Source organism: Calypte anna, chromosome 28, assembly GCF_003957555.1.
Source record: "Calypte anna isolate BGI_N300 chromosome 28, bCalAnn1_v1.p, whole genome shotgun sequence".
Lineage (NCBI taxonomy): Eukaryota > Metazoa > Chordata > Aves > Apodiformes > Trochilidae > Calypte > Calypte anna.
In genome coordinates, this window is record NC_044273.1 from 4,884,536 (window position 1) to 4,909,600 (window position 25,065).

General features: G+C 61.9%; 4 protein-coding genes and 1 non-coding gene across 5 annotated transcripts; 2 read left to right on the forward strand and 3 right to left on the reverse strand.

The window, feature by feature from the left end:
• Positions 1–2,108: 2,108 nt before the first annotated feature.
• Positions 2,109–5,720, reverse strand: PLPPR3 (phospholipid phosphatase related 3). Its single transcript, XM_030466220.1, has 8 exons — positions 5,682–5,720; positions 4,907–5,006; positions 4,562–4,747; positions 4,341–4,470; positions 3,958–4,153; positions 3,814–3,871; positions 3,437–3,610; positions 2,109–3,359 (listed from the first exon to the last, which is right to left on the reverse strand). The coding sequence occupies exons 2-8, from the start codon at positions 4,979–4,981 to the stop codon at positions 2,109–2,111; spliced, it is 2,070 nt and encodes a 689-aa protein (XP_030322080.1). The 5' UTR covers positions 4,982–5,006; positions 5,682–5,720.
• A 1,486-nt stretch (positions 5,721–7,206) lies between these two features.
• Positions 7,207–9,647, forward strand: LOC103533402 (complement factor D-like). Its single transcript, XM_030466281.1, has 5 exons — positions 7,207–7,726; positions 7,925–8,078; positions 8,286–8,430; positions 8,764–9,021; positions 9,183–9,647. Exons 1-5 carry the CDS (start codon positions 7,222–7,224, stop codon positions 9,357–9,359), a joined length of 1,239 nt encoding a protein of 412 aa, XP_030322141.1. The 5' UTR covers positions 7,207–7,221; the 3' UTR covers positions 9,360–9,647.
• A 344-nt stretch (positions 9,648–9,991) lies between these two features.
• On the reverse strand, positions 9,992–18,247 carry MED16 (mediator complex subunit 16). The gene is made up of 14 exons (XM_008499191.2): positions 17,671–18,247; positions 17,205–17,312; positions 16,830–16,999; positions 15,841–16,272; positions 15,041–15,146; positions 14,219–14,374; positions 13,732–13,943; positions 13,267–13,473; positions 12,696–12,906; positions 12,354–12,487; positions 12,073–12,265; positions 11,615–11,831; positions 11,136–11,219; positions 9,992–10,565 (listed from the first exon to the last, which is right to left on the reverse strand). The coding sequence occupies exons 1-14, from the start codon at positions 17,804–17,806 to the stop codon at positions 10,439–10,441; spliced, it is 2,493 nt and encodes an 830-aa protein (XP_008497413.1). The 5' UTR covers positions 17,807–18,247; the 3' UTR covers positions 9,992–10,438.
• A 98-nt stretch (positions 18,248–18,345) lies between these two features.
• Positions 18,346–18,452, forward strand: LOC115599850. The gene has a single exon (XR_003988649.1). It is a non-coding gene; the product is annotated as a U6 spliceosomal RNA (small nuclear RNA).
• Positions 18,453–18,566: 114 nt separating this feature from the next.
• Positions 18,567–24,803, reverse strand: R3HDM4 (R3H domain containing 4). The gene is made up of 8 exons (XM_030466313.1): positions 24,704–24,803; positions 22,545–22,699; positions 22,303–22,421; positions 21,935–22,058; positions 21,423–21,514; positions 20,346–20,431; positions 20,199–20,254; positions 18,567–19,531 (listed from the first exon to the last, which is right to left on the reverse strand). The coding sequence occupies exons 1-8, from the start codon at positions 24,745–24,747 to the stop codon at positions 19,428–19,430; spliced, it is 780 nt and encodes a 259-aa protein (XP_030322173.1). The 5' UTR covers positions 24,748–24,803; the 3' UTR covers positions 18,567–19,427.
• Positions 24,804–25,065: the final 262 nt, after the last annotated feature.

Sequence of the window (25,065 nt, forward strand, 5' to 3'; positions counted from 1 at the left end):
TGGCTGCAGGCAAAGCAAATACCGATTGTGGGGTGCGTGCGGGACGGGCTGCGTGGCCATGGAGATGGCGGCAGCTGCCGGGAGTGCCGGAGCCTCCAGTGTCCCCTCCCTGCCTGCCCAGGGCAGGAACGGGGCTGCTCCTGCACCCCAGAGCCAGCCCTGACCTGGGCCGGGGAGGTCCCGGTTCTGCTCCCTGTGACCCTGAATGGAGGCCGGGTGAGGAGGAGGAGGAGGAGGATGAAGCTCCTGGGGCTCCTGTGGGTCCCCAAGCGCTGGGGTGGCGGTGGCTGGGGGGCCACCGGGGGCTGCGGGGATGGCGGTTGCCATGGAAACGCCGGGTCAGAGGCAGCGGGAAGCGGCGAGTGACGCCATCGCTCATCGCATGGAGCCGGGCGGGGTGGGGGCTGTGAGACCCCCACCCAGGACAGCTGTCCCCACCGGCCTCAGCCGTCTCCAGCGGCTCCGTGTCACCTTCTTGGGCCACCTGCACCCAGGTGAGACCCAGGTGAGACGAGGTCACCTGCAGCTGTGACTCTTCCGCTGCCACCGGCCGGTGTTGGACCCCGGTCACCGACCCCTTACCCGGGCAGGTCCCCTCCTGCAGCCCCCGCACCCCGAGCTGCTGCCAGCAATCCTCCCCCTAATCCCCGGGTGGCTTTTCCAGCACCGTGCCAGCGTTATGCTGGATAATCCATATGTTTGCCAGGCAGAGGCTTGGGGATATCCACAGCTAATCCAATTGGCAGTGCCAGTTCGGTGCCACCCTCACTTCACCCCATTTCTGGGGGGGGGGGGGACGACGACACACGAGATACCCCTGCCCTGTACCCTGGGCTGTCCCTGTGCCCAGGGATGGCTCTGTGGGTGGTGGCCACCACACCCCGGGGGTGATGGAGGAGCCGTGACAAAAGGGACCCCCCGTGGGGCTGGGGGAGGCGGTGTCAGGCAGGACACCAAAGGACATCTCCCAGTGTCCCTCCTGTGCTGTGGGCTGCCATCCTCTGCTGTGATGGAGGATGGGGCTCTGCCTCGTGTCACCCGGCCTCGTGGCTGTGCCACTGCTGGTGGTGACGCGTGGGAGCCCACGCGGTGCTGGATCCTGTGTTGCCACGGCGACGTGGTGGAAAACTGCATCGGTGGCATCAGCACGGGAGGATGGTGAGGGGGTCTCAGGGGGTCTCAGTACCCTGGGCCCCTCCATCCCCTCAGCTCTCGCCTGTCCAGAGCAGCCCCCCCCAGACACTGGTGAGCCCCATCCTGCCCCCAGCAGCCCCCCCACCCTGGTGAAGGAGCCCAGCCAGGGAACATCCACATCTTTATTTGCTTTTCATACCACAGCAGTTCCAGCCATTGCCCGACAGACACATTCACAGCCTGCAGACCCCTCCCCAGCCCCTCACTCCTCGGTCCCCAGCCCAGGGCTGCTGCTCCTGGGAATGATGCTGGGCCTCAGTTTCCCCTTTGCAGGCCCCAGCAGTGCCCGGACCCTGGGACCCCACCCCCACCCTCTGCTTCACCCCTGTAGTATTTACAGCCTTCATCTGCCCAGAGCCCCGGGCAAATGCCCCCCTGCAGCCCCCAGCACCATCCCCCCTCATCCTCCCTAACACACCCCAGTGGTGTGGGATGGGGGTCTGTGCTGACCCCTCCCTTGCTATCCTCACATAACCCCCCAGCATCCACAAATCCCTACACAACCATTGTCCCACTGCAGCCCCCTTCCCCTAGAGACCCCTCAATCCAGCCCCCCCAAGCCCTTCAGCACCATTTGCCCACCCCCCCCACCAGACAGTCACTTCCAGAGCCAGAATAAATCAACCCCTCAGACATGTCAGCACCTCTGTTAGAGAGAAAAAAGTCAAAAGTGCCTGGACTGGCTCAACCCTGAGGGCCAGGCAGATCAGAGCCCCCCGAGCACCTCACAGCTGCCTGGGTGGCAGCAGGACCCTGCATGGGGGGGGTCCCACACACATCTCTGCTGGGTTGGTGTGACCGTGCTCTGCCGTGTCCTCTCATCACCCCAAAGACAGCCCCGTCCTGACACCCCCAGCAGAGGGACCCCGGTGTCACAGACCCCTCCTGAGCCAGGGCCAGACACGGGGGAGGCCTCAGTCCTTAAACCTCCTCCCGGCTTGCATCTTCTTGTAGTAGTGCTCCACCTCGCTGTCCGCCTGCCCCTCCCTCTCCGACGGCTTCCTCCGCAGCGTGGACTCGCGGCTAGCTGTGCCCAGCAGCCCCTCGGGGGGGTCCCCGCAGCCCCCCGCCGCCCCCGGGATGGCAGCCAGGCTGCCGTAACGCGGCTCCTCCTGCTCCATGTCGCTGATGGAGGAGCCGGGGGAGACGCCAGCACTCTTGGCCGGGTGGAAGCTGCGGAAATCCTTCCCCATCTCCCCCAGCTCGTAGGCGTCCGGCCCCTCCGGCCCCTTCGGCCCCGACTTCCACTCCCAGGGCCCGTTGCCGGCGGAGAGGTGGACGACGGGGTGGTGGGGAGCGTGGGCATCGATGGTGATGATGCTGGAGCTGTCCCGCTCCGAGGGCGAGCGGTACTGCGAGGAGTCAGAGCTGGTGGAGGACGAGGACGTCTCCGAGTGCTTGGGGGTGACAGAGACCATGCTCTGCTGCTTGGACATGGCGATGACCTGCATCAGGCGCGGGGGGTTGGCCACCCGCTGCGCACCCCCTTTCTCTGCCACCATCACCCACTTGGCCCTCACAGCCGCCCCGCCACTGGCCGTGCTGCCAGCACTCGCCTGGCTCTCCTCGGGGATGTGCACCAGGGGCGAGGTGCCCGCCCGGGGCTGGATGAGGACACGGGGCCCCACGCCCGCCCGCTCGGCCGCCCGCGCCTGCACCGTGGGGTAGAGAGAGGGGGGAACGTCCTCGCCAGCGTCCCCAGCGCCCCGGCCCTGTGTGGGGTCCTCTGCCAGGGTCATGCTCCGGCCCTCCAGGGATTTCTGCTTCCACTCGGTGATGAGCTGCTTGGAGCGGGAGGCATCCACGGGGACGTGGATGGTCATGTGGCGCCGCGCGGGGTCATCCATGGAGGGGGTGTTGACGCGGGGCAGGGTGTTGCTGAAGGTCACCATGTTCTCCTTGCCCATGGGGCTGCGGGGGGCCAGCAGGTCCACGTCCACACTTGCCCGCTTCAGGCTGCCCAGAGAGTTCTTCTCCCGCGGCACCGGCCGCGCCGCCTCCTCCATCTGAGTCTCTGGGTTCAGCTCGTCGGTGCTCACAGACTTGTTCTGGTGGTACACGGAGTCGTGGCCACGCTGGGTCAGTGCCCGCAGCGCGTCCTTGGCCGGCGCCGGCACTGGGACCCTCTCCTTTGGGGCGCGGAAGTTGCCGACGGCGTGAAAAGCCTGTGAGAGGGGGAGCGCAGGGTCAGCGACCACCCTGGGGACCCCTGCCCGCACCTGGGGTGGGGACCAACACCCACCAGGTAGGCGGCGATGCCGGAGCCGATCAGGAATCCCACGTAGACATCGGTGGGGTGGCTGCGGTACTGGGTGATCTGGGTCAGGCCGCAGATGCCGGCAGCAATGGCAAAGGCGAAGACCAGGATGGGCTTGAGGAGTTTGGTGCTGTCCGAGATGATGGAATTGAAATACATCTGGTGACAAGGGGGCAGGAACAGGCTGTTACTCATGGCTGGTGGCACTGGCACCCGCTGCCATCACAGCACCGCAGCCTCCCCTGGTGGAGCTCCTGGTGCTGTGGGGCTGCAGGTGCCAAAGGTACATGTGCCAAAGGTACATGTGCCAAAGGGGAGGGATGGTGCTACCACACGTGTGCCAGGCAGTGCCGGGAACTCACCGACACGTAGACGGCAGCGAAAGCCGAGAGCGTCGCGTGTTGGGAGGGGAACGTCTTCCTGCGGGAAGGGGGGGACAGGAGGGATGGGTTGGGATGGGGCAGGGGGGTGGCATTGAGGCGCAGGGTCTCGCCCTCCACACGTACCTGGCAGAGAGGATGGCGTGCTTGTCAGTGCCTGAGCAGATGTCCTGAGTGATGTAGGGGTTGGCGTCACAGGGGGTGCCCAGCAGCGTGTAGTTGGGTTTGCAGACGGTGAGGAAGAAAGGGGCGTGGTAGCCAGTGGCCAGCTGGATCACATCTGTCACCAGGGCCGTGGCACAGAGCCCAAACACGTGGACACCTGGGGATGGCCAGAGCAGGCCGGCGGGTCAGTCCCTGTCCCACCCAGGGCCCACCCAACCCTGGGGCACCTGCAGGTGTTGGGATAGATCCTGAGCAGTTTCTGGGGTCCGGGCTCATTCCTGAAAATGCACTGGGGGTGCCTTCACGTCCTCCCCAGCCCTGGCCTGGGCGGTGGCACAACGTACCCACAAACCTTACGGTCCGGCGCAGGAAGGAGTTGAAGTTGCAGCCGCCAGCGTTGATGCTGCCTTCGGCCCCGGCACGGCCCTTCAGCCGGGACTGCAGGCAGTAAACCATCCCCTCCCCAACCATGATCTGGGGAGGAACCAGCAGCTCAGGGCATTGCCGGGCCCCCAGCACCCCGGCACGGGGACCCCAGGCCCTGGCTTTACACCCTGGGACGCACCGAGGCGGCGGGCGCGGCGAAGGCCAAGCTGAGCAGCATCAGCAGAGGGATGAGCTCCTCGTTGGTCTCCACGTAGGGCATGGAGAGGGCCCGGTCGTGGCACTGGAAGCCCACCTTGGCTGGCTTGAAGAGGTCCGTCAGCTCCAGGAAATAGAGCGTCACGATGGAGGAGGCCACGATGGGCAACTGGGGGGGCGAGAGTGTCAGGACCCTTGGGCCACCCGGTACCACAGGCACCAGCACTGCGTGGCCCTGATGGAAAGGGGCAAAGACCCCATCCCCTCCGTGCCACGGCAGAACCAGAGCCCAGGGAAAGACCCCCCTGGCTCGGGCCCCCACACCCACCTCCACAAAGTAGAAGCAGGGCAGGAGTGTCATGCTGTCCTTGGGGGCTCTGGCCTTCTCCTTGGGGGGGATCATGGTCCTGGGCTAGGTGCCAGGGGCCCTACAAGGGACACCAGCATCACCCCCAGTTCTTGGGGGGCCAGGCAGCCCCAGGCTCACTCCCCCTGCCCCCCCCTGCAGGTGCCCACCAGGGAGAAGATGTCAGTCCCCAGGGGCTGGTCCCACCAGGACCGCCATGGGCTCAGTCGGGACGGGACGGGGGTGTCACAGTATCCCGCCCAGGAGACTCCCAGCACCCGGGGGGGGGTCCGGCCGAGCCGGGGGCTGTGACAACAGGTGGGGCGGAGGCTCGGCTGTCGCGACAAGCGGCCGCTACCGCGACTGGCGGCGAGGCTGCTGCGGAGGGCGTGGGGAGGGGGTGTGCCGCCCGCAGAGCCGAGCCAAGGATGGGGGGACCCCGGGAACGCCCCCGGGCCCAGGCCCTGAAACTGCTACCGAGCCCGGCTGCAAAAAGGAGGTGGGGGGGCACACGCAGGGATAATGGGGATGGAGCAAAGGGGGCAATAGCGGGAGGGGCAGTAACGGGGAGGTATTAACGGAGGTTATTAACGGGGGAGGAAACAAGGAGCAGGAGGGGGATCCCACGGCGGGGGATGGGGACCGGGGGGTGGGCGCTCCCGGCCGTGCCGCAGCCGCGGGCGGGGGTCGGGCCGGGGCGGGGAGGGGAAAGCGTCCCTTTGTGCAGCCCGCGGCCGCCCTCCCGCCCCCCACTCACCTCTGCTGCGGCCGGAGCGGGGCCGGGGGCGGCGGGGGAGGCGGCAGGGGATCGGCGGGGCTCCCCGGAGCCGGGATGCTCTTGGCTCGGCCGAGCGCGGGGAGCGGCGGCTTCCTCCGCCCCCACCACCTCCTCCTCCGCCCCCTCGTCCCCACCACCCCCAGCTCCGCCCCTCTCGGATCCCCACCGGGGCTCTAAGCCCCCCGCCGGGCCCGGGAATGGAGGTCTGGGGGGTCGGGGGCGAGACAAAGGGCCGGGCGGGGCCAGAGGCAGAGAGCAGGACCGCCCCCCCCGCCCTGCTCTGCACCCCCTAAAGCTGCTCCGCACCCTGGGCTCTGCACTGGGGGGTCCCAGGGCTCCGTCCCACCCCTCGCCGGGACTCTGTACTTCTCCGGGTCAGCCCTTTCCCCCCGTGTGCTGCGGGGAGTGGGGATCACGCCCCGGGGACCCTCCTGCCCCGCAGAGCCCCCTCCCTCCCCGGTTGACCCGGGGGCTACCAAAAGTCAACGTCCCCAAACTCAGGGGTGCGTGCAGCTCCCTTTGCCCCCTGGGGACTACGGACTCTCTTGATGGAGGATGAAGCCCCCCGCCCTGTCCTCCTGCACCCTGGCTGCCCCACGCTTGCCGTGGTGCCCAGACCCAACCAAGCCGGAGCTCCTACCCTGTGCCCCCCTGTCTCCCCCTGACCACCCCAGCCCCCACCGCCCACCCACTCGCGTTCCTTCCAGGCTCTGCACACCCCCCGCCACGGCACCGGCCTTGCCCTTGTTCCATTTTTGACCCTAAGTGAACAGAAATCTCCTGGCGTATTTAACGTCTAAATCCTGAATCCCTGGAAGCTGCCATTAAGCCGCTCTCCCTGCAGACCCCCCCACTCCGGGTTGAGCCGGGCTCGGCCGCCTCTAGAGCTGGCCGTGTCACGACACCATGTCGCGACGCTCCAACCTCATGGTCTGACCCCGTCCGCCATGTGCTACCCGAGGCAGGGCAGGATGTTGAAGCCCCTCACAGGGGATCCCCCCCGCTCCGGGAACCTCCAGAATCCGCCTGGCCTGTGTCCGCGGCCGGGGTCGGGGGGTCCTTGGGGCGGGGGGTTGATGGCGGGGGGGCTGGGGTCTACCCAGCCGGACAAAGGGACCCGGCGGAGCGGGAGGAGGAGGAGGAGAAAGGGGAGGAGAAGGCGGGTGGGATCCAGCCGCTGGCCCCGGCCCGGCCGCTGCTCGGCGAGGCCCGAGGCAGGGTGAGGGGCTCTGGGGACGAGCCTGGGCTGGGGGGGACGGGCGGCTCCGGAGCTCGGGGATGCGCCGGGATGGGGGGCGAGCCGAGGCGGTGGCTCCGCTTAGTGGCACCGGGGAGAAAGGCAGAGAGGAGCGGGGCTGCCACCGCCATCACCGACACCGCCATCTCCACCACCGCTGCCGCCAGCCCTCACAGGAGCTCCTTAGGGCAGAGAGCCCCCCTGTGGACACCCCCCAAGGCGCTGGTGGTCCCGACCCCACTGTCCTCGCCCTCGCCAGCCTCCAGGACCAACTCACGGGAGATGCTCAGGTCGAATCCACAACCCTGGGCACCCACCGAGCTCCCCAGCACCCACAATACACACCACCCCCCCTCCCCAGGCAGCCGGGCGGGGGTCCCTGGTCCGGGGGGCTGGGACCAGGCCCAGGCGCTGCCGCATGTGCCGGAGCCTTCGCGCATCAGGAGCCAAACCGCAAACAACAGCCCAGAAATCCCCGGCAGCGGGTGCCAGGTTCGGCAGCTGGGACGGGCTGTTTCCTCCCTCCCGCGCTGTTTGCGCTGGGAACTCTTGACCCCTTTTATAAAACACTCGGCCCACGCCACGGAAACATCCCCCCCCCTCCCCTCCGCCTTCCTGCCCTGCCGCCGCCCCAAAGCTGGACTTAAAAACCAGCCCGAGCCCCGCCGAGCAGCATCCGCCCCGCAGACCCCGCACCCTGCGGCACCTCCGGGCTCCACCTCGGCCATGGGGCCAAGTCCCACTCCGGTCCTTGTCCTCGCTCTGCTGCTGGGGGCTACAGTGAATGGTGAGTGCACCCACACCCCCTGCGACCCCTGAGGGGGCAGACTGGGCAGCGATGTCCCCAGCACGGGGTGGGGGTCCTGCCCCCCCCGATTCTGTAGCCAAGTGCTGCCACAGCCCACTGGGGGTGTACAGGGACACCAGGAAGGGACTGCTGGGGGTCCCGGCCTGGCTGACCCATCCTCTCTCCCACCTGCACCAGGGCAGCCCCGGGGCCGGATCCTGGGGGGCTCAGAGGCCAAGCCCCACCTGCGGCCATACATGGCCTCGCTGCAGCTGGATGGGAGGCACATCTGTGGGGGCTTCCTGATCGCTGAGCAGTGGGTGCTGAGCGCTGCCCACTGCACCGAGGAGACGTGAGTGATGGGGAGGGGGTCAGCGTGGGGGCTGCTCCCTGCTGGGGGGGGATGGGGGGAGGCTGCTGGCCTCAGGCCAAATCCTGGTCCATAGCCCAGACCTCAGCGTGGAAGCACCAGGACTCTGCTCCCACCTGCAGTGACCCCTAGGAGCTGTGGCAGCCCTGGGAGGCAGAACCCCTGCTCCACATGCTGTCTCTTTTCCAGGGATGGCAAAGCCTTCCAGGTCCTCCTGGGTGCCCACTCTCTCACACAGCCAGAGCCCCACAAACGCCTCTACCGGGTGCGCACCCAGATCCCCCACCCCGGCAGCAACATCCACAACAACAAGGACGACCTCCTGCTCCTACAGGTGGGCTGGGGGCTGCCAGGACCCTCCTCCTGCCCCACCAGGCATGGACCCTCGGGACCCTGTGGGTGGGGTCACTGACTGAAACCCTCAAGGCCGGGCTGGGACTGCTCGGTCCCCCTTGCCCTGTCCTGTGGGACCATCCCCTTTTCCCCCACCAAAGACTTTTGGGTGCTATCCAAGTGCCTCCTTCCTGCACTTTCCCCACCATCCTTGTGGCTCACTCAGGCTGCGTCCTGGGAGCTGCAGGTGGAGCATGAAGCCCCGGGGCTGGGCTCCCCATGGACACCTGGGCCCAGGTCCCATTGACCCGGATCCCCTTTTGCTTCGTGGCAGCTGGAGGAGAAAGCGGAGCTGAACGAGCACGTGCGGGTGCTGCCGTTCCAGCGGGAGGACCGGGACGTGGCCGCTGACACCGTGTGCGACGTGGCGGGCTGGGGCACCATCAGCCACAGCGGCCGCCGGCCCGATAAACTCTACCAAGTGGAGCGGCCGGTGATCAGCCGCGACGTCTGCAACCACCGAACCCTCCACGACGGCACCATCACCGAGAAGATGATGTGCACCGACTCCCGCAGGAAGGACAGCTGCAAGGTACCGCCGCGGCCGCACCCGGGAACGGTGCGGGGGCTGGGAGCGGGGCGGATCCCCGCAGCCTGGGAGAGGTGATGGGGCTGCAGGGACCCCCCAGCTCGGGGGCTGGGGACTGGGCAGTGACCCCCCCCCCGCAGTGCTGCTGACTCCAGATCCCACAGGGTGATTCCGGCGGTCCCCTGGTCTGCGGGGGGGTGGCCGAGGGGGTGGTCACAGCTGGAGCCCGCGTCTGCGGAAACTACAGGAAGCCGGCAATCTACACCCGCATCGCCCCCTACGCCGCCTGGATCGACAGTGTCATGGCCGCCGCTGCTGCTGGGGAGGGGGACGCTCCCTGAGACACCCCCACGGGTGTCCACGCCACAGCTTGCTGCTGCCAGCATGGGCAGAGAGCCTGCACTGCTGCTGGGGGACTGGGGACTCGCAGAGCATCCCCCTGTGTGGGGAGGAGGGTGGGCCAGGGGACCACCAGGAAAAAAAAAAGGGCAGGGGGTCCCCGGTCAAGCACGGGGCCCAGCCAGGGGGTCACAGCCCCCCTTTAGCTGGTGCAGGCCAGAGGCTTTGCTGAACGCTGCCCAACCACTGCCACGACTGCACTGCAATAAAGCCACGAATATTCCTGCAGAGCTGCTGGGGCTGGAGGGGGTTTGTGGGACCCCCTGCTTGGGGGGGCTGCAGGCAGTACTGGGGGGAAGGGGGGAGAGATGCAGAGGCTGAGCCAAATCCCCTCCTTTGTGTTGACTGGATGCTGAGAGCCCCCCCCATACTCACTTGGTACCAGTGTGGGGCACTCGGGGGGCAGGTGGATCCCACCGACCCCTCAGCACCCCCTCCACACCCCACTGTGTGTACCCCATGGCCAAACAGCCCCGTGCCTCAGGGGCCACATCCTGCAGGCCTGCGGGGTGCAGAGCTCCACCCTCCTGCCCCAGCCCTGGCCAGGCCCTGGGTGACAACAGCCAAGATTTTGTACAAAACAAAGAAACTTTTATTTACAAAACCGCTGCTGGTTCAGTGAGATCTGAGCAGGGGTTTGCTCCACACTCCCATCCCAGGAGGGGACAGTTCTGCTCAAACCCAGCCCGGGGTGAGGGTGAAGACTCCCTCCCTCCCAGGGGAGTTTAGGGGAAGGAGCTGGTATTTGGTCCCCATTTGCCAGGGATGTTGCTGACCCACAGCCCCCCCATCACCACCCCCTCCCCAGGCAAGGGCTGAGCTGGTAGCTCAGCCTGGGGACACCAGGGCACCCGGGGACACCAGGTGAGTGCCCTCCCCAAGGCAGTGATGGAAAAGCCTTCTGGCTCTTCCTTGTCAAGACCTCTCCCTCCCCTCTCCCTGGCAGAAAGATCCCTGCAGGCAGCAGCTGCTGTCCCTTTGTCCCACACACCTCCAGGGCAGGCGGGTGGTCAGGGGGGGCTCAGGAGTAGCTGAGGGGCATCCTCCTCCACAGCCCCCCACAGAGGCAGTTCTTGATCCAGCGCTGCTCCCACTGCTTCACTGCTGTCACCTTGTTGGGTGACTTCAGCATGGTGACACAACCACACCTGGAAAGGAGCAGAGAGGTGGCACCAGGCCCAGGGGACAGGAGGCCAGGACAAAGCCAGCAGGGCTGGGGTGTCTGCACGGGATCAGGGGAGGCTGAGGTGGAAATTTCACCATCTGCAGGTGATGTTTGTGAGGGTTAAAAGCAGCTCAAACCCTGCCAGCAATTATCTGAAGGGAGGAGGTTATCTGGAACAGAGGCTGCCTCAAGGCAACAGCCCCCAGTAGCTCTTTATACATCAAACAGCAGACAATCACCTTGTAAAAATGATCTGCTACAGAGACTATTAAAACCAGTAATTAAAGCTAATTCAAACACATGATCAGATGCCTGTTTGCTCCCCACACCATTATTTTGAAAGCCAGGCTCTTTGGTGGGGGTGGATGAAGGGGGCAGCACAAGGGCACTTGAAGCAGCATTTCCTCCTGCAGACACAGTGAAGGTGAAATGCTACCAGGACTCTGGCTGGGAGGGGAAATGAGACTGAAAGAGCTTCTAAGCAACTAAAGAAAGGTTTGAGTGTCTGCCCAGACCTCCCCTGTGCAGGAGAGGCTGCTCCCTCAGCACTCACCTGGTGCAGGACTTGCACTCCTCTGTTGGATATGCCCCGAGGTGAAGCCGCCTCAGGTGGTCGATTTTGGGCTGTCCAGGGGCCCTGGTAGGAAGAAGAACAGGAACTTTTCTAGAATGTCACTTTCTAAAAGCTGTTTCCAGGACAGCAAACTGCACTTCAGTGGCTACCAGGACAGAGGCTTTGACTGCCTGGGCCAGAGTGCCATGGGGATGGAGGCCACACACACTGCCATGGGTCTGATCACAAACTCTTGGGTATTTCCCCTCCATTTGACACCTCTTTTCAGCACTTCATTCTCTCAGCCCACTGCAAGTTAAGAAATCAATTCAAGCAGAGAGAACAAACTGCTCTTGGGCAACACCAGCATGTGCATGAGCCAAAAGCCATGGCTGCCCCCGAGCCCACTGACCCCTCAGAGCTGGAAAGAGACCCCAAAGCCCCCCCCTCACCACACTGGTTGGTTGGGGGCTCTGCACCTGACAAAGGCATCAAACTGTGAGGACACTGTGTGACCAACGAGCCCGGGAGCTTTCCCAAACTGCAGCCTGACGAGCTGCTTGTTCTGCAGCTTGCTGATAATGCCATCGTTGATGGGCAGCCAGTCAATGTTGGGAATGAGCAACTGGCTGGGCAGGAGACAACATTCATCTATCAGGGTGTCATCTGGCTCAGTTATGTGATTTTCCTCACGACCTATACGGAAAACAAAGCAGAGAGAGAACCAGCGTGATCTTTAAACTTTTCCTTTCAAGACTGAAAGAGCTGCATGTGGTTTCCTCCTCCACCCGCCAACCCAGCACAGAAAACAATACCCCTGGCAGCTCACTTGCCCTTCCCCAGCACACAGACCCACTCACAAGTCATTCCCAACAATTACTCGTTCCCCCCACCATCCCCAGCAAGGAGGATCCTTTTGTTCAGGGCAAACACTCACAGCAGAGCCAGAGCTTGGTGAGGAGCCTGAAAAGGAGGGACATGCTGTCCTGGGTGTCAGAGGTGGCTGTGTAGACGGGCAGGCAGCTGGGCTTCAGCAGCCCCCAGATACGGATCACCACCATCAGCTCCCTGAACATTCCCAGGGAGGCTCCATCCCGCAGGAAGCTGTGCCCAGGGCGCACGGGAGAGCCCTGAGGGAAAATCAAGGGGGAGTGGGATGAGCAGGCAGCCAGCTGAGACCACCACAGCCCCAGGTTCAGACAGCTCCTGAGCTCTCACCTGGTTGGGAAGGCTGGCCAGCAGGTAGAGCACAAAATCTCCCACCCACTGGATGAGCTGCTGCAGCGATTGCAAGGTGGTCATCTCCAGGACAAACTCCTCTGTCTTCAGGTTAATCATCACTTTGTCAATGTCTGAAACAGAAGCAAGACAACTCTTGGCTCAGGAAGATAAGATCCCAACCTCACCCCCTGTCCCCGTGGTGCCAAGGGAGGTCACCCTCCTCTTCCTCAAACCCAGGGAGTCACCGTGAAGCCATGGCACTTTACAAAGAACTAACAGGGGAAGGGTCTGACACAAAACACCCAGAAATCAGTGCCTGATGTGATGAGCAGCCAGTACCTATGTCTGTGATCTTGGAGCAGATCTCGGTGAGCCGGTCCCCGGGACTCTTGTCCGGGGTGTTGAGGAAGTGTGGGCGCAGCAGAGACTTCAGGGTGCAGCTGATGGCAATGAGGAAGAGCTTGGCATGGTAATCACACACCCGGGCAATGGTGCTGGAGGAGAGCTTGCAGAGAGAAGCCTTCATGGCCACGATGCGTGTGGAGAGGACCTGAGCAACAGAGGCACCAGGAGCAGTGCAGAAGTAAAGGCAGAATTAGAATAAGCTCATTAATGCAAGCTGCTTTCTTCTCTACTCTGTTTCTGCCACATGAATGACAGGAACAGTGAATGCTGCTCTGCACAGGCACAAATGGTGCTGCTGTGCCCAGGATCTCTGCCAAAAATAGACTCCACCACCTCACCACGAGGTTTCAGCAGGTAGAGACCCATTAATGTCAGTGAAAATGGAACCTACTTAAAGAGAGGTTCCTCCCACACCAAGGACTGCCCAGAGACAGCCCAGCCAGGCAGTGGGAGCTGTCTGTCCCTGTCCCCATCCCTGTCCCCAGGGACCTGCAGCCCCTCTGACCTGCTGCAGGGCCGCGTTCTGCCTCATGTACTCTTCGTGCAGCTTCTCCACCAGGTTCTGGACCATGTTGGGTTGGACGTGGAGCAGGATGTCCCACCAGTCGTAGCCAGTGACCATGCAGTACTCCAGCAGGAACAGCAAGTGACGGAGGGACATGTTCATGTCCAGCACGTGGCCCATGGAGGGGGAGATGCGGAGCATGCTCAGCTGAATGGGAGGAGGCAAAGGAAAATCCCTGTCAAGAACCAGACTGAAAACATTCTGCAAAGCTGGAACAGGGCACAGGGCCAACTGCAGCCCACTCCTGACCCAAAGACACAGCTCCAGCAGTAAAGGGATACATCCCTACTTGTTTAACGCGGATCACACAGCTGGAAGTAACATTCCCTGCATTTTTCTGAGTGATCCATCACCTCCTAGAGAGAACCTGAACAACTCACAACCCCCCACAACAGAACATAATACCTTCCCGTGACTGTCGATGCCAGCCAAGGCCAGAGAGGTCCAGGAGAGCTGCATGGCTTTGAAGTGCACCAGGGGAGCAGCAGTTCTCTGCCTTTTGATGGTCTGCTCGTCCACGGGGCGCTGGGAGGAGGAGCTGTAGAAGATAGCCATCATCTGCAGGGACAGGCGGTGAACGATGTGGACACTGCCATCATGGAACGCCAGAGCCAGACCTGGGAGAGCAGAGAACTGAGGCTGAGCAAGGGACACCTCCTGGGACACATCTCCACCACCAAAAGCCCACGGGGCAACCAGGCAGCACCCAAAAGGTCACGGGCACACTTGTACCCTGAAGCCACGCAGTGTGTCACAGAGGGAACACCTCCCTCCACGGAAAAAACGTAGGGGATGGCCAGGGAGAGGCCATCTCTGGCAAAGTTTTCCACTCAGCATTTCCATACAGTTTGTTCTCAATTCGTGCTGCAGCTGCAGCTCAGCAGGTCCTTACCCAACCCGGGGAAGAACTTGGTGTCATTGGCCACCTTCAGGTCAGTGTTGGTCAGGGAGATGGGCAGCTTGGGCAGCGCTACGGCCGACACCCGCTCCAGGTCGTTGGTGGCAGAGAGGATCCTCCACTTCAGGATCATGGGCTGCTTGTCTCCAACTTGGAGTAGGAAGTAAATAAGTGAGAAACCTCTCCACAAATTGATCAGAAAACACACTCACTCACTCCTCAAGTTCTGCCCCTGCTCCCGACCAAGCACTGATCAGGTACTCATCCCACCAGCCCTGTTTATTTCTCTCTTATTTCCCTGCTATTTTGTTCTGATCTCAGCAACTGCAGAAACAACAAACTCTTTTGCCAAGTCTCTTTTGATGGAAGACTCTGCTGCTGGTGAGATTAAAAAATCCCGATGTATACTAATCCTTCTGCATTTCCCTGGAACAAACTGCATTATTTCATTTGGTTCTAGCTGAAGTAAGGTGGGAAATCGTGCAGCCCGGGGAGCTCGATGAAACCAGCTCTGCTGCACCATCTTTTTGCTTTGGAAGGCTCAGCTCGCCCTGCTCCCAGTGGGAAGAGTGGCTGCACAGCATGGCAGAGAAAATGGCTTTTATTGAGTGAAAGTAACAATCAAAACACTTCCTGGAAACCTGCAATTTGTTGCCTAAGACACAAACAGAATAGAGCACGAGACCGAGAACACCTGAAAAGTAAATACAGCATTCTAGATTATGCTATACATGCAACAACACATCTGAGAACCTGTCTTGCATTTTCACTTAGACCTGGCTCCTGTTTTGCCAACTATCAGGAGCAGAAACTCACCCACAGGGGAGATTTGCTGGAAGATGTTATTGACTGGCAAGCCCTCTTTCCGCAGGGACCAGCACTCCACGATGCTGCTGTTTTGGTTGGAAGCACAAAGCAGCACCTGCAGAACAGAAACCTGTACTGTGACACCAAACCTGACAACCACCCCATTGCATTTCCCTCCCTCCTCCATTTTGAGGCTCCTTCTGCTAATTATTGCCCAACTCCTTAGTCTCAGCTAGAAGAAGAGGCAGAGCTTCTTCCTGAACAACCTCATCTCTTACAGCCTGATGTCACTCAGGTGAACTAAACCTAAAGGGCAGGAACTGACAGGGCTCCAAAGTGAGAGCAGAATCTGCCTTCTCCATCCTGGCAGGAGAAGGGAGGTCAGGCTGCATGGAGTCACTTAATACAGAGTGGGATTATCAGCAAATAGAGCTATGCTACTAAATTAAGACAGACCCAGAGCTCCAAGTGTTCTGGAGAGAGCTGCTTTCAATCTGAGAGCCACAGATGAAAGGCTTCACCTCCCTGAGCCTGCTGGCAGCTTGCAGAGCTCCCCTGACAGCCCCTGCCAGAGCTGGGAAACAAACAAAGTGTAATCAGCCTAAAGAAGGACAGGGCTTTTCAGGCTGCTTTTCCACGAACCAGGGCTCAGCTAGGACACCCCCATCCCTCCTAGGCGCTGCCTGTGTGCCAGCTGGACTCGTGGCACCCCCAGAACCAGCAGCCAGGAAGACCCAGGGCATTGCAGGACACGAGTGTTCACCTCCAGAGCTCTGGGGAAGCAGAGAGGCTGCAGGCTCCTCCCTCACCTGCTCGGACATGTCCCGTGCCAGGAATTTGAGGTGGGTGATTGCTGGGTACTTGTCCTTGCGGGCAGGGTCTGTGGTGCAGCGCATGAAGAGGGAGGGCAGGATCTCGGTGTCGATTTTGCACTTCTCGTTCACCACGCTGACACAGACTTTGTAGAACTGGACCGGGGAGGTGCTGCTGCCATCGGACGTGGCCACCACGATGTTCCCCCCACCCGTGAAGGCCACGTCTGCCAGGGCCACGCGGCAGCGCAGGCGGCAGAGGCTCTCGGTGGAGGTCAGGACCTGCCCGTTGGGCTTGAGGAGGGAGACGGTGACCAGCCCGCTGATGGTGACAGCGATCCAGCCCTCCATGGGCTTCCCCCCAAACAGCGTCAGCGACGGGGAGAACTTCACCCGGGAGAACTTCTCCCCAAAGTTGGATGCTCCAGACTGTGGGTGAAGATCAACAGCAACAGGAGAGGTGTGTGGTGCTCCTGGGCCCCAGCTCACCCACCCCAGCCCTCCCACTGACCTCCCCTCTCCCTTCCTGAGGCCAAACCCAGCTCTGACCCCGACCCCCTGTGCCTCGGGCTCTCCAGCCCCAAAGAGAGAGCAAGGCTCCTCTTGGGGGCACACTCCAAGAGTTAACATTTTAAAAAATAATCTAAGTAGGGAACTTGGACTTGGTAAAGTTTCTCCTTTTGGGTCTGACAGAATTGGACATTTCTAAACAAGTAGCTTAGCTCCTGTTCCCAAAACCCTGCATCAAACCCATCCATCTTTTATCTCCATCTTACGGCCAAGGAAATGGAAGCACCAGGCTAAGGACACAGTTAAAGTGTCGAAAGAAAGGAGGGATCCTTCCCCTGCTGAAATCCAGCAGGAAGGAGGAAGCTGACTGGAAAAATTCCCCTACTCGACTTGCCCCAGGAGCCCAGAGCAGAACCACAGCCAGGGGTTTCCCCAGCCCTCTGTTAGCAGGCTGAGCCAGCCTTCCTGGGACAAACCTTCTCCACGTGCAGTGCCAGCTTCACGCCGTTGTGCAGCCAGGACAGGGCCACCACCGGGTCCCCTTCCACCACGCTGCCCACCGTGTTCTCCCAGCTGTTGGCCAGGTGGTCAGTCATGCTCCAGCACTTGATGTGTCCATCTGCATCTGCTGAGAGCAGCCGGGAGCCTACGGCACCGGCACCGTGTCAGAACCAGGGGGACAGCCACAAATCCACCAGGACATCAAACCCCGTCAGCACAGCTCCAAGGGAGACAACTCATGGTGACAGGAAATCTCCCTTCCTCCCTCCCTCCCCATGAGGATTTGTTTTGGGAAACACAGACATAGGGACAGCGGGACACAGGGGTAGGGAGAGGGGCTCCAAGCTCACCTGATTGATCCCATTCCAAGCATGTGATGACCTCTGTGTGGCCAGAGTTGACAGAATAGACATCCCAGGGATGCTCAGTGTCTATGATGTGGACCATGTGGGTGAGATCTACAGGAAAAGAGAAGTGAATCCCTGTCCCTTGTTACTCCGCTCGTGCTTCTAAACCCACAGGGCCTCAGAGGATGCCGGGGAAGACACAAAATGGTTTTTTTCCACTGAGCAGTTTTAGGAAGGGAAACAACTGTGCTGGGGCTCTCAGGTGAGGTACCAGACAGCAGGGCAGAGCTTGCCCTGGGCTGGCAGTGAGAACCACTCCCCAGCAAGCTTAATATCCCCCAAAACCACAGGAATGGAGGGAAAAGAGAGGGCTCAGTGCTGGTGAGAGGTTCCTGTGCCAAGGCAGAGCACAGGGCACCAGCGGCTCCCCAGGGCAGGACTCCCCCAGCCGCCCCCCAACCCACCGAACCTTTCTCCTCCTCGTTCCGGAGGTCGGTGGTGAAGGCGATGAGGTTTCGGCAGGACCAGGCGCACACCAAGGGGATGGAAGGGCAGTGGTTGCTCTTCGGCTTTTTCTCCCACTCGCAGACGTAGGCCAAGTCCATGGCCGGACCCGGGACCCCGCGGGGCGCCCGTTCCTCCCCGGCAGCACCGGCAGCTCACGGGCGGCAGAGGCCGAGCCCGCGGCGGGGAAAGGGCCTCACGCCGGGGGTGCAGGGACACAGGGCCGGGTCCCTCACGGGGCGATGAGGGAGCGGGTAACGGCCCCTGGGGACGGGGGTGCCCGAGCCCCCCAACAAGGAATGGGGTTCGGGAGGAGGGTCCCGGTTCCTCGCCCCGTCGGGCTGCTCCCCGCCCCGCAGTCAGGCACCGGCACGGGCAGCCCGGGCAGGGCGGGGAGGGATGGTGCCACTCAGCGTGTCTCTCATTTGCATGAACGCTTACCCACAAACACAGCGGCGGAAAGAGTTTGGGAGAATTTGGGGGAAAATTGTGGCAAAATCGCAGCGGCGAGATGGTTCCAGGTGGGGATTCTTTGGGGGAGCTCATAGTGCGTTAACCTACACAGGGAAGTGCGCTCACCCTATCTCGGCTATCATTTTATTGTAGGATGTTATATACCTGCGGGGTAGCAGCGTAGCTCGTGCTCGCTTCGGCAGCACATATACTAAAATTGGAACGATACAGAGAAGATTAGCATGGCCCCTGCGCAAGGATGACACGCAAATTCGTGAAGCGTTCCATATTTTTTTCTCCCACCTCCTTCTCCAGGCCGTGCTCTGGAGACGCCTCCCACCCCTCCCATGCCCGCCCGATCCCTCCGAGCCCGTTCCCCCTCCCCAAACACAGACACAGGCAGCGCTGGGGAGCACCGTGCTTTATTGTTCTATCAAGACAAGCACAGGAGGCACGAGGAGGGGTCCCCCTGCCCCTGGGGGTCCCCTCCCTTGGTGGCAGTTGGTGTCTTCACGCAACCCCGCAAAGACCTTCCCAGGAGCAGGGGGTGCAGCTGCAGCAGGCTGAGACACAGCTCCCCAGCGACCCCCTGCATGCAGCCCTTGACGTGTGCTGGGGACACAGGGAGCCCCTTAAACTGCCCCCCCGGCAGCCGCAGGGTCCAGCACACACACACACACACACACACACAACATATTTACACACACTTTAAAAAACACAGGCTATGTTACATTTAAAAACACCTCACGCGGTGCAGGCAGTGTTGCAGGGAACGGGGTGTAGCCAAAATGCTGGCAGGTGAGAGCACCCAGGAGCCTGCACCCTGCCCGAAGGGGCCGAGACCCCCACGCATCACCCCAGGGTGGGCGCAGAGCCGGACGCAGCCTGGGAACGCGCCAGCCCTGGGGCTCTTCCGCTGCTTCAGCGTTTGCTCAGCAGCTGCCAGGAGCTGTTTCACCGCAGAAAAATCTGGACTGAAATCACCCCAGGAGCGTCGGTGGGTTTGGCCCAGCCCGATTATTTTTAAAAGCACCCGGGTTATAAATAGACACACAAACAGTTCCAGGGAGAGCAGCTCCAGCCGGGACACAGAGCTGAACCCCAGGGACAGGGCAAGCAGCAGATGGGCACCTGCTTCACCCCTGAGTCACAGCATTGCACCCCAACACCTGCTCCTGGAGGGGGGGCGAAAAGGATGAGCCCCCCAGGGAGGCTGCGAGGGGCTGGGGGCAGGTGGAGGAAGTAAGGAGCAGGCAGGATCTTGGGGCATCAGCTCATCTGCTCCAGGTAGTCTGAGAGCAGGAGCTCGGGGGGCAGGAAGACGTGGTGTTTGTTGCTCACTTTCATTTGACGTTTCCCTTCGATGTTGGAACCTGGGGGCCAAAGGGAGCAGTTAGCAATGGCCCTGTCCCCCCACGGATTCCAAACACTGTGTCCCCAGCCCTGCTGCCTCCCCTCCTCCCCTGTGCTCTGTGCCCCCGTCCCCTCTGCACACCCCTGCTCGCACCCCAGGCTCAACATCATTAGTGCTCTCGTGCTGTTTTCGACAACCAGCTGCTAATGAAACGCTCAGCAGCAAAGCCTCCTCCACAGGGACAGAGCCCACTGCCTCTCCTCCCCTTCCTTGGCAACAAAACCTTCCAGGGAAACCCATGGGCATGGTGTGGCCTCGGCTGCTCCGTGTGGGAGGAGGCAGCAGCTGCAGGGGTTGGAGCCCCACGAGCAGCCTCGTGCTTTGAGACATCCAGACCCAAAACCAAGAGGAGAAATGGCTGTGAATGGGACACCCTGCAGGCAGAGCAGGGCCTGGCCATCACCCTGGCTGCTGGGTTTCATCCCTGGCCACCCAACACCCAAGCTGGTTATCTGTGAGCTGCAGCACAAGGTGGGGCTGGGGGAAGGAAGAAGCCGAGCTGGAGAGCAGAGATAGTGAGGGAGAGAAGGGAAAATCAACAACCACCCCCAAAAACAACCAAACAAACAACCAAACAAGCAACCAAACAAATCACCAAACAAACCAAACAAACAGGAGGCTCTTACTGGCAGAGATGAGGTCCATGTACTGGCAGAGCGCGTGGAGCAGGAGCCGCTCAAAGCTGGGGGAAGATGGGGACAGAGTTAGGGCTCAGGGAAGGCCACACATGGGGTGCACACAGTGGGGACCCCACTCCCCTGGGGGGCAGATACCTGTTGTCCATCAGCGCGGTGTAGACGGAGCGAGGGGTGACAGAGAAGAAAGCCAGGAGCTCCTCCTCCAGACCCTCCAGTGTCCCCTGCAAGGAGAGGGCTGGGGCTGTCAGCAAGGGGGGCAGCGCTGGACCCCCCCAGACTGGGAGAAAGCAGGGAGCCAGGCAGGGGGAGATAGGCACAGCCCTCCAACTCCACACAGCTCCGTGCTCCCCGCAGTGCCCGTGTTCTGCCTTGAGGAGCTGCTGCCCCAGGAACACCATCTGCTTGTGGGACAGCTCTGGAAAGGGGACATGTCCCCTTCTCCACCCTTCAAGGTGGGGAAGAACCCATCCCCTGCCAGCCCTGCCCTTGGAGTGCCAAGGAACACCTCGTGCCACGCAGCTCCTTCTCTCCCAACAGGACACGCTCAGCTCTGTGCAGCTCCCCGGAGCACCGTGACCCCCGGGACAAGCAGCAGAACTGAGTCTCATTTGAGAACAAACTGAGCAGAAGCCAGTGGGCAAGAAGAGCCTGGGCTGCTTTAAGAGACTAATTAGAACCAGGAAAACAAACAGAGCAGGAAAACAGCCCCGTTGCAAGGAGGGGGCAGGGAGCCAGGCACCCCTGGGGCCAGCAGCCCAGCACGTGGCAGCTCAGGTCCCCGAGCCAGGTGGTACCAGGATGTGCTGGCTTCCCTGTTCATCAGTTTATGCAGTTTGATCCCTTTCAAAACACACTGAAATTCTGCCCAAATAGCCTCATGCAGGCTGTCATGCAAAGGCTCCTCTGCTACCCCTGTGGGTGAACACGCTGGGTTACCCATCACCTGCTGTACACCCAGCAGAGATGGGGACACAACCAGGCAGAGGTGTCCTGTAACTACCAGAAAAATCTGAACTGAGGCAGGAGAAGCCGTGCACAGAGGGAGCAGAATGTCTGTCTGCAGTCAGCCCCAGCTGCAGAGCTCAAACGGGAACTGGAGCACATTCCCCAGCAGCTCATCTGAAATTCAGCCCTTGTCCAGCTCTGAGGTCAAGGCAGCCTGTGGGACATGGCCAGAGCCCTGCCCACTCCCCAGAGCCCCCCCCAGCTCACCATGGGGATCCGGCCCCGCTTCAGGGTAGCACGGAGGCGGCGGCTGATGCGCTGGAAACACTCCTGGGGGGTGTCTGTGGGGTGCTCTGCAGCTGGGGAGGGGACAGAAGGGCACAGATCACATCCCTGCACAGCAGTACCTCTCAGAAGAACCCCAATGTCCCCCCAGCACCCCAGCTGCCTCCCCCTGTGCTCCTGCATCTGCACAGAATCACCCTGGGAGCATCACCACCCTCCCCAGCCAAGGAGGGTGTTGGAGATTTGGGGGTCTGTGCCCATCACCCCAGCCATTCCCAACCCCCACCAACTTTCCTGGGTTCATGGAAGGGGGGGGGTCTGCTGGGCATAATCCCCCCTGGCTGCAGCATCTGAGGGGTTGCCTCCATCAGCCCCCTGGCTGCACCGGGGGAGGTGCAGGATGCCCTGCGGAGGGCACAGGGAGCAGGATGTGTCCCCAAAACACATGGGAGGGAAGGGAGAGGCTGTCCCCACCCAGTGTCCCCTCCCAGCACCTTTCCACTTGTCCCTGCTCTTGCCCGGCAGCTTCCTCCTGTGCTTCCTCCCAGCCTCCTCCTCCAGGTAGAGCAGAACTCGCTCCTGCTCTTCTCCTGACCGGTTCATGAAGTCGTTCCAGATCTGACGAGACAAGGCCACACTGCAGAGGTGTCCTGGGAGCCCCCCACCACTCACTGCATGGCCACTCCCTGGCACCCCAGGAGCCCCCTCCTCACCCACCCACCCCAGGGACAGCCCAGGAGCAGCAGCTCAGACTGGAGGCAGAGGGTGCTGGGTTGGAGGTACAGACACCGGGTCCCACCAAAGCCACACGGACTGGTCCAGGGCTCCCCCCCAGACCCGGGCAGGGGGTGTCTGTGCCCACCTCCACGTAGGTCTCGTTGTTACAGGCCTCAGTGAAGATGCTCGGGGGGGCAGAGGGGGCGAGCTCACCCTCATCGCTCCCACATTCATCTCGCTCCAGAAGCGTCATCAGGAAACGAGCTGGGAGGAGAAAAAAGCAAAACTCCTGAGAGGGGGCTGAGCCCCCAGCACCCCCTCTTCCCACAGCAGAGGGTTTGGAGCAGGGGCTGCCCACCCTGGGAAGACCCAGCCCTGGTTCTTTACTGTTCTCCAGCCTCTGCAAGCTCTTGCGGCCCTTGGCCCTGGGGATGAGGTCGGAGTTGCGGATGGCCTTGTTGATGTAGTACTGCTTCCTCTTGGAGGGGAGAACCTCTTGGACGGGGGAGTCCTCCAGGGGGGGCAGGCAGTCCTCGATCCTCCTGCGGGGACAGGCAGTACATGGAACTGAGCCCACCCCAGACCCTGGGCTGGGGGCATTCTGGGTGACCAACCCCACCAGCACCATGGGTCCCCCCAGAGCCAGACACCCCCCACACCTCACGTTTGCCATCACCAAAGCTGGCACGTGGCCACGGCTGTGGTTGGGCCCTGACACCCCATCATGGCCAGCAGCAGTGACACTCACTCCTGATGCCAGCTCTTCCCTCTGGACTGTTACGCTGCTCCCCACTACACCCTGCCCCAACCAAAGGTTGGGTTTGCTGGTTCTCCATCCTCCAGGGATGTGACCATCCTCCAGGGACGTGACCATCCTCCTGGAGCTGACCCTAGCCACCTAGCTGCAGGAGCCTTTGCTGCCACCAAGCTGCAGCCCCCCCCAGGAGAAGAACCCTGCTCCCAGGTAGGCTCAGAGGCATTTGGCTTCTGTCAATAACAATCCTGTAGCCAGGGCGTTACTCAGACATGCGTGCAATCTAGGAACTATCCTAAAACTGAGATGATTTCATGTGGCAATTAAACTGAGCTCACCGGGCACCAAACGCAACTGCTTTGGTTTCAAAGTTCACCCAACCCTGCCAAGACAGGAAGCTTCACTCTCTTCTCTCTTGCTTTCTGAGCTCTGCATCGCTGCTTCCCCTTCTGCTCTACTCGGGTTTTCTTCAGCTCCCCAAAACACAAAAACTCTCCCAAAACACACCACCCCCCCAAAACCAGAGAAAACAGCAGCAGAGGCAGCCTTGGAAGCAATAAAAGGGACACACGTATCCCCAGGGGTGGCTGACAGAGGGGTGGGGAGCTGTAACCCAAGCTGCAAACAGAGCAGGCAGCACTGGTGGACTGGGATTTGATACAAAGGTGGATAAAACCCCAACAATAATAGCAGGAGTCACCTTACCCTGCTGTGAGTGCAGGGAGCTCTGCAGCTGTGAGCCCAGCGCTCCCCGGAGCCATCACCGTGCGTGGCCCCAGGATGGTTGTGCCACAGAAAAACCCAGCACCGAGCCAGAGACCAAGCAAATGCTGGAAAATGTTCCCTGTGCTTTCATCACCGTGGGGCAGCAGGGTGGGGAGGAGGGCTTGTCCTCCAGGTGACACAAAAGGGGGGGGGAAATGGTGATAAAACCAGCTGTATGAGTGCCACCGGGGGACACATCAGGGGACCCCCGGATTGGGCCTGGGGAGAGGCACAGCCCCAGCTCAGTGAAGCCTCTGGGGCCGTGCTGGTGCTGGCTCAGGGGCTGGCACCCATCCCGGCACTGCCACGTCTGCCATGGGGCAGAGCCTCGGGACTCGTTCCCAGCTCAGGGGACTCACAGATGACAGTGACCTTCATCCTGTGCAGCACAGCACAGCCCCACGTTGGGCCCCTCACCAGGACCCTCAGAAACAGACCCCTCCCCATGCGAGTGCAGGGGGTCCCCCGCACCCCAGGGGACCCAGGGAGGGGTCCAGCACCTTTGGGACCACTGCACAGAAACTCCAGCAGGTTTTCCTCTGCTCCAGGCAAGAGCCCCCCAGCCCCCTGTTCTCTGCCAAGGGTTTAACCAGTTCTTGTTATTTATCGTTCAGCACAAGGGACCGATGCTCGAAGCAAAGCTCCAGATGCCGGGCAGGGACCGGGGCAGAGCCCCCCAGGCTCCCGATAGCCCCGTCCCGACCCTCACCAACACCAGTGGATGCAGCCCCGGGCCCGGTTCCACCCTGCCTCTCCAGCCCCAGAGAGCGCCTGTGACCTTCAGCGGGGTAAACACTAATTAGCAATTATCCTAATCACGGCCTCAAGCCTCTGACACCACCAGGCGCGTTCCTGCACCGAGCCGAGGGGGTAAAATCTCTCCCGGGGCAGCGCAGTCACCCGTTCCCCTCGGGACAACCGGAACCCTCTGAGGGGGGGGGAGATGCGAGAGGGGCTGAGCCCACCGGGCCGCCCCTTACGACCCCTAGACACCGCCCGACCCATCCAACCGGAGCCCCCCACTCACGGGTAAGGCTCCTCCGACCCCGCATCGCCCCGCAGCACCACCATGGTCCGGTTTACCGGAGACTCCCTGCAGGAAGTGGCGTCAGAGGGGTGGGGCTGCACGGGAGTCCCGGGGCGGGGTTATTGGGACGGGGGGGGGACGGGACTCACACACATATGCACCGGGACTCGGTAGCCACCGGGGGGCGCGGTCCCTTTAAGGGCTCCGCCGCCTCGGGACCCTTAAAGGGGCCGCGTCCCCCCCCGCCCCGCCATTTCCCCTCCCGCCCGCCTGGCGGCGCTGTTTCCCACATTTGCATGCGGCGGCACCATCCGACCAATCGCGTGGCGAGGCGGGGCAGAGCGGGGCGTGGAAAACCAATA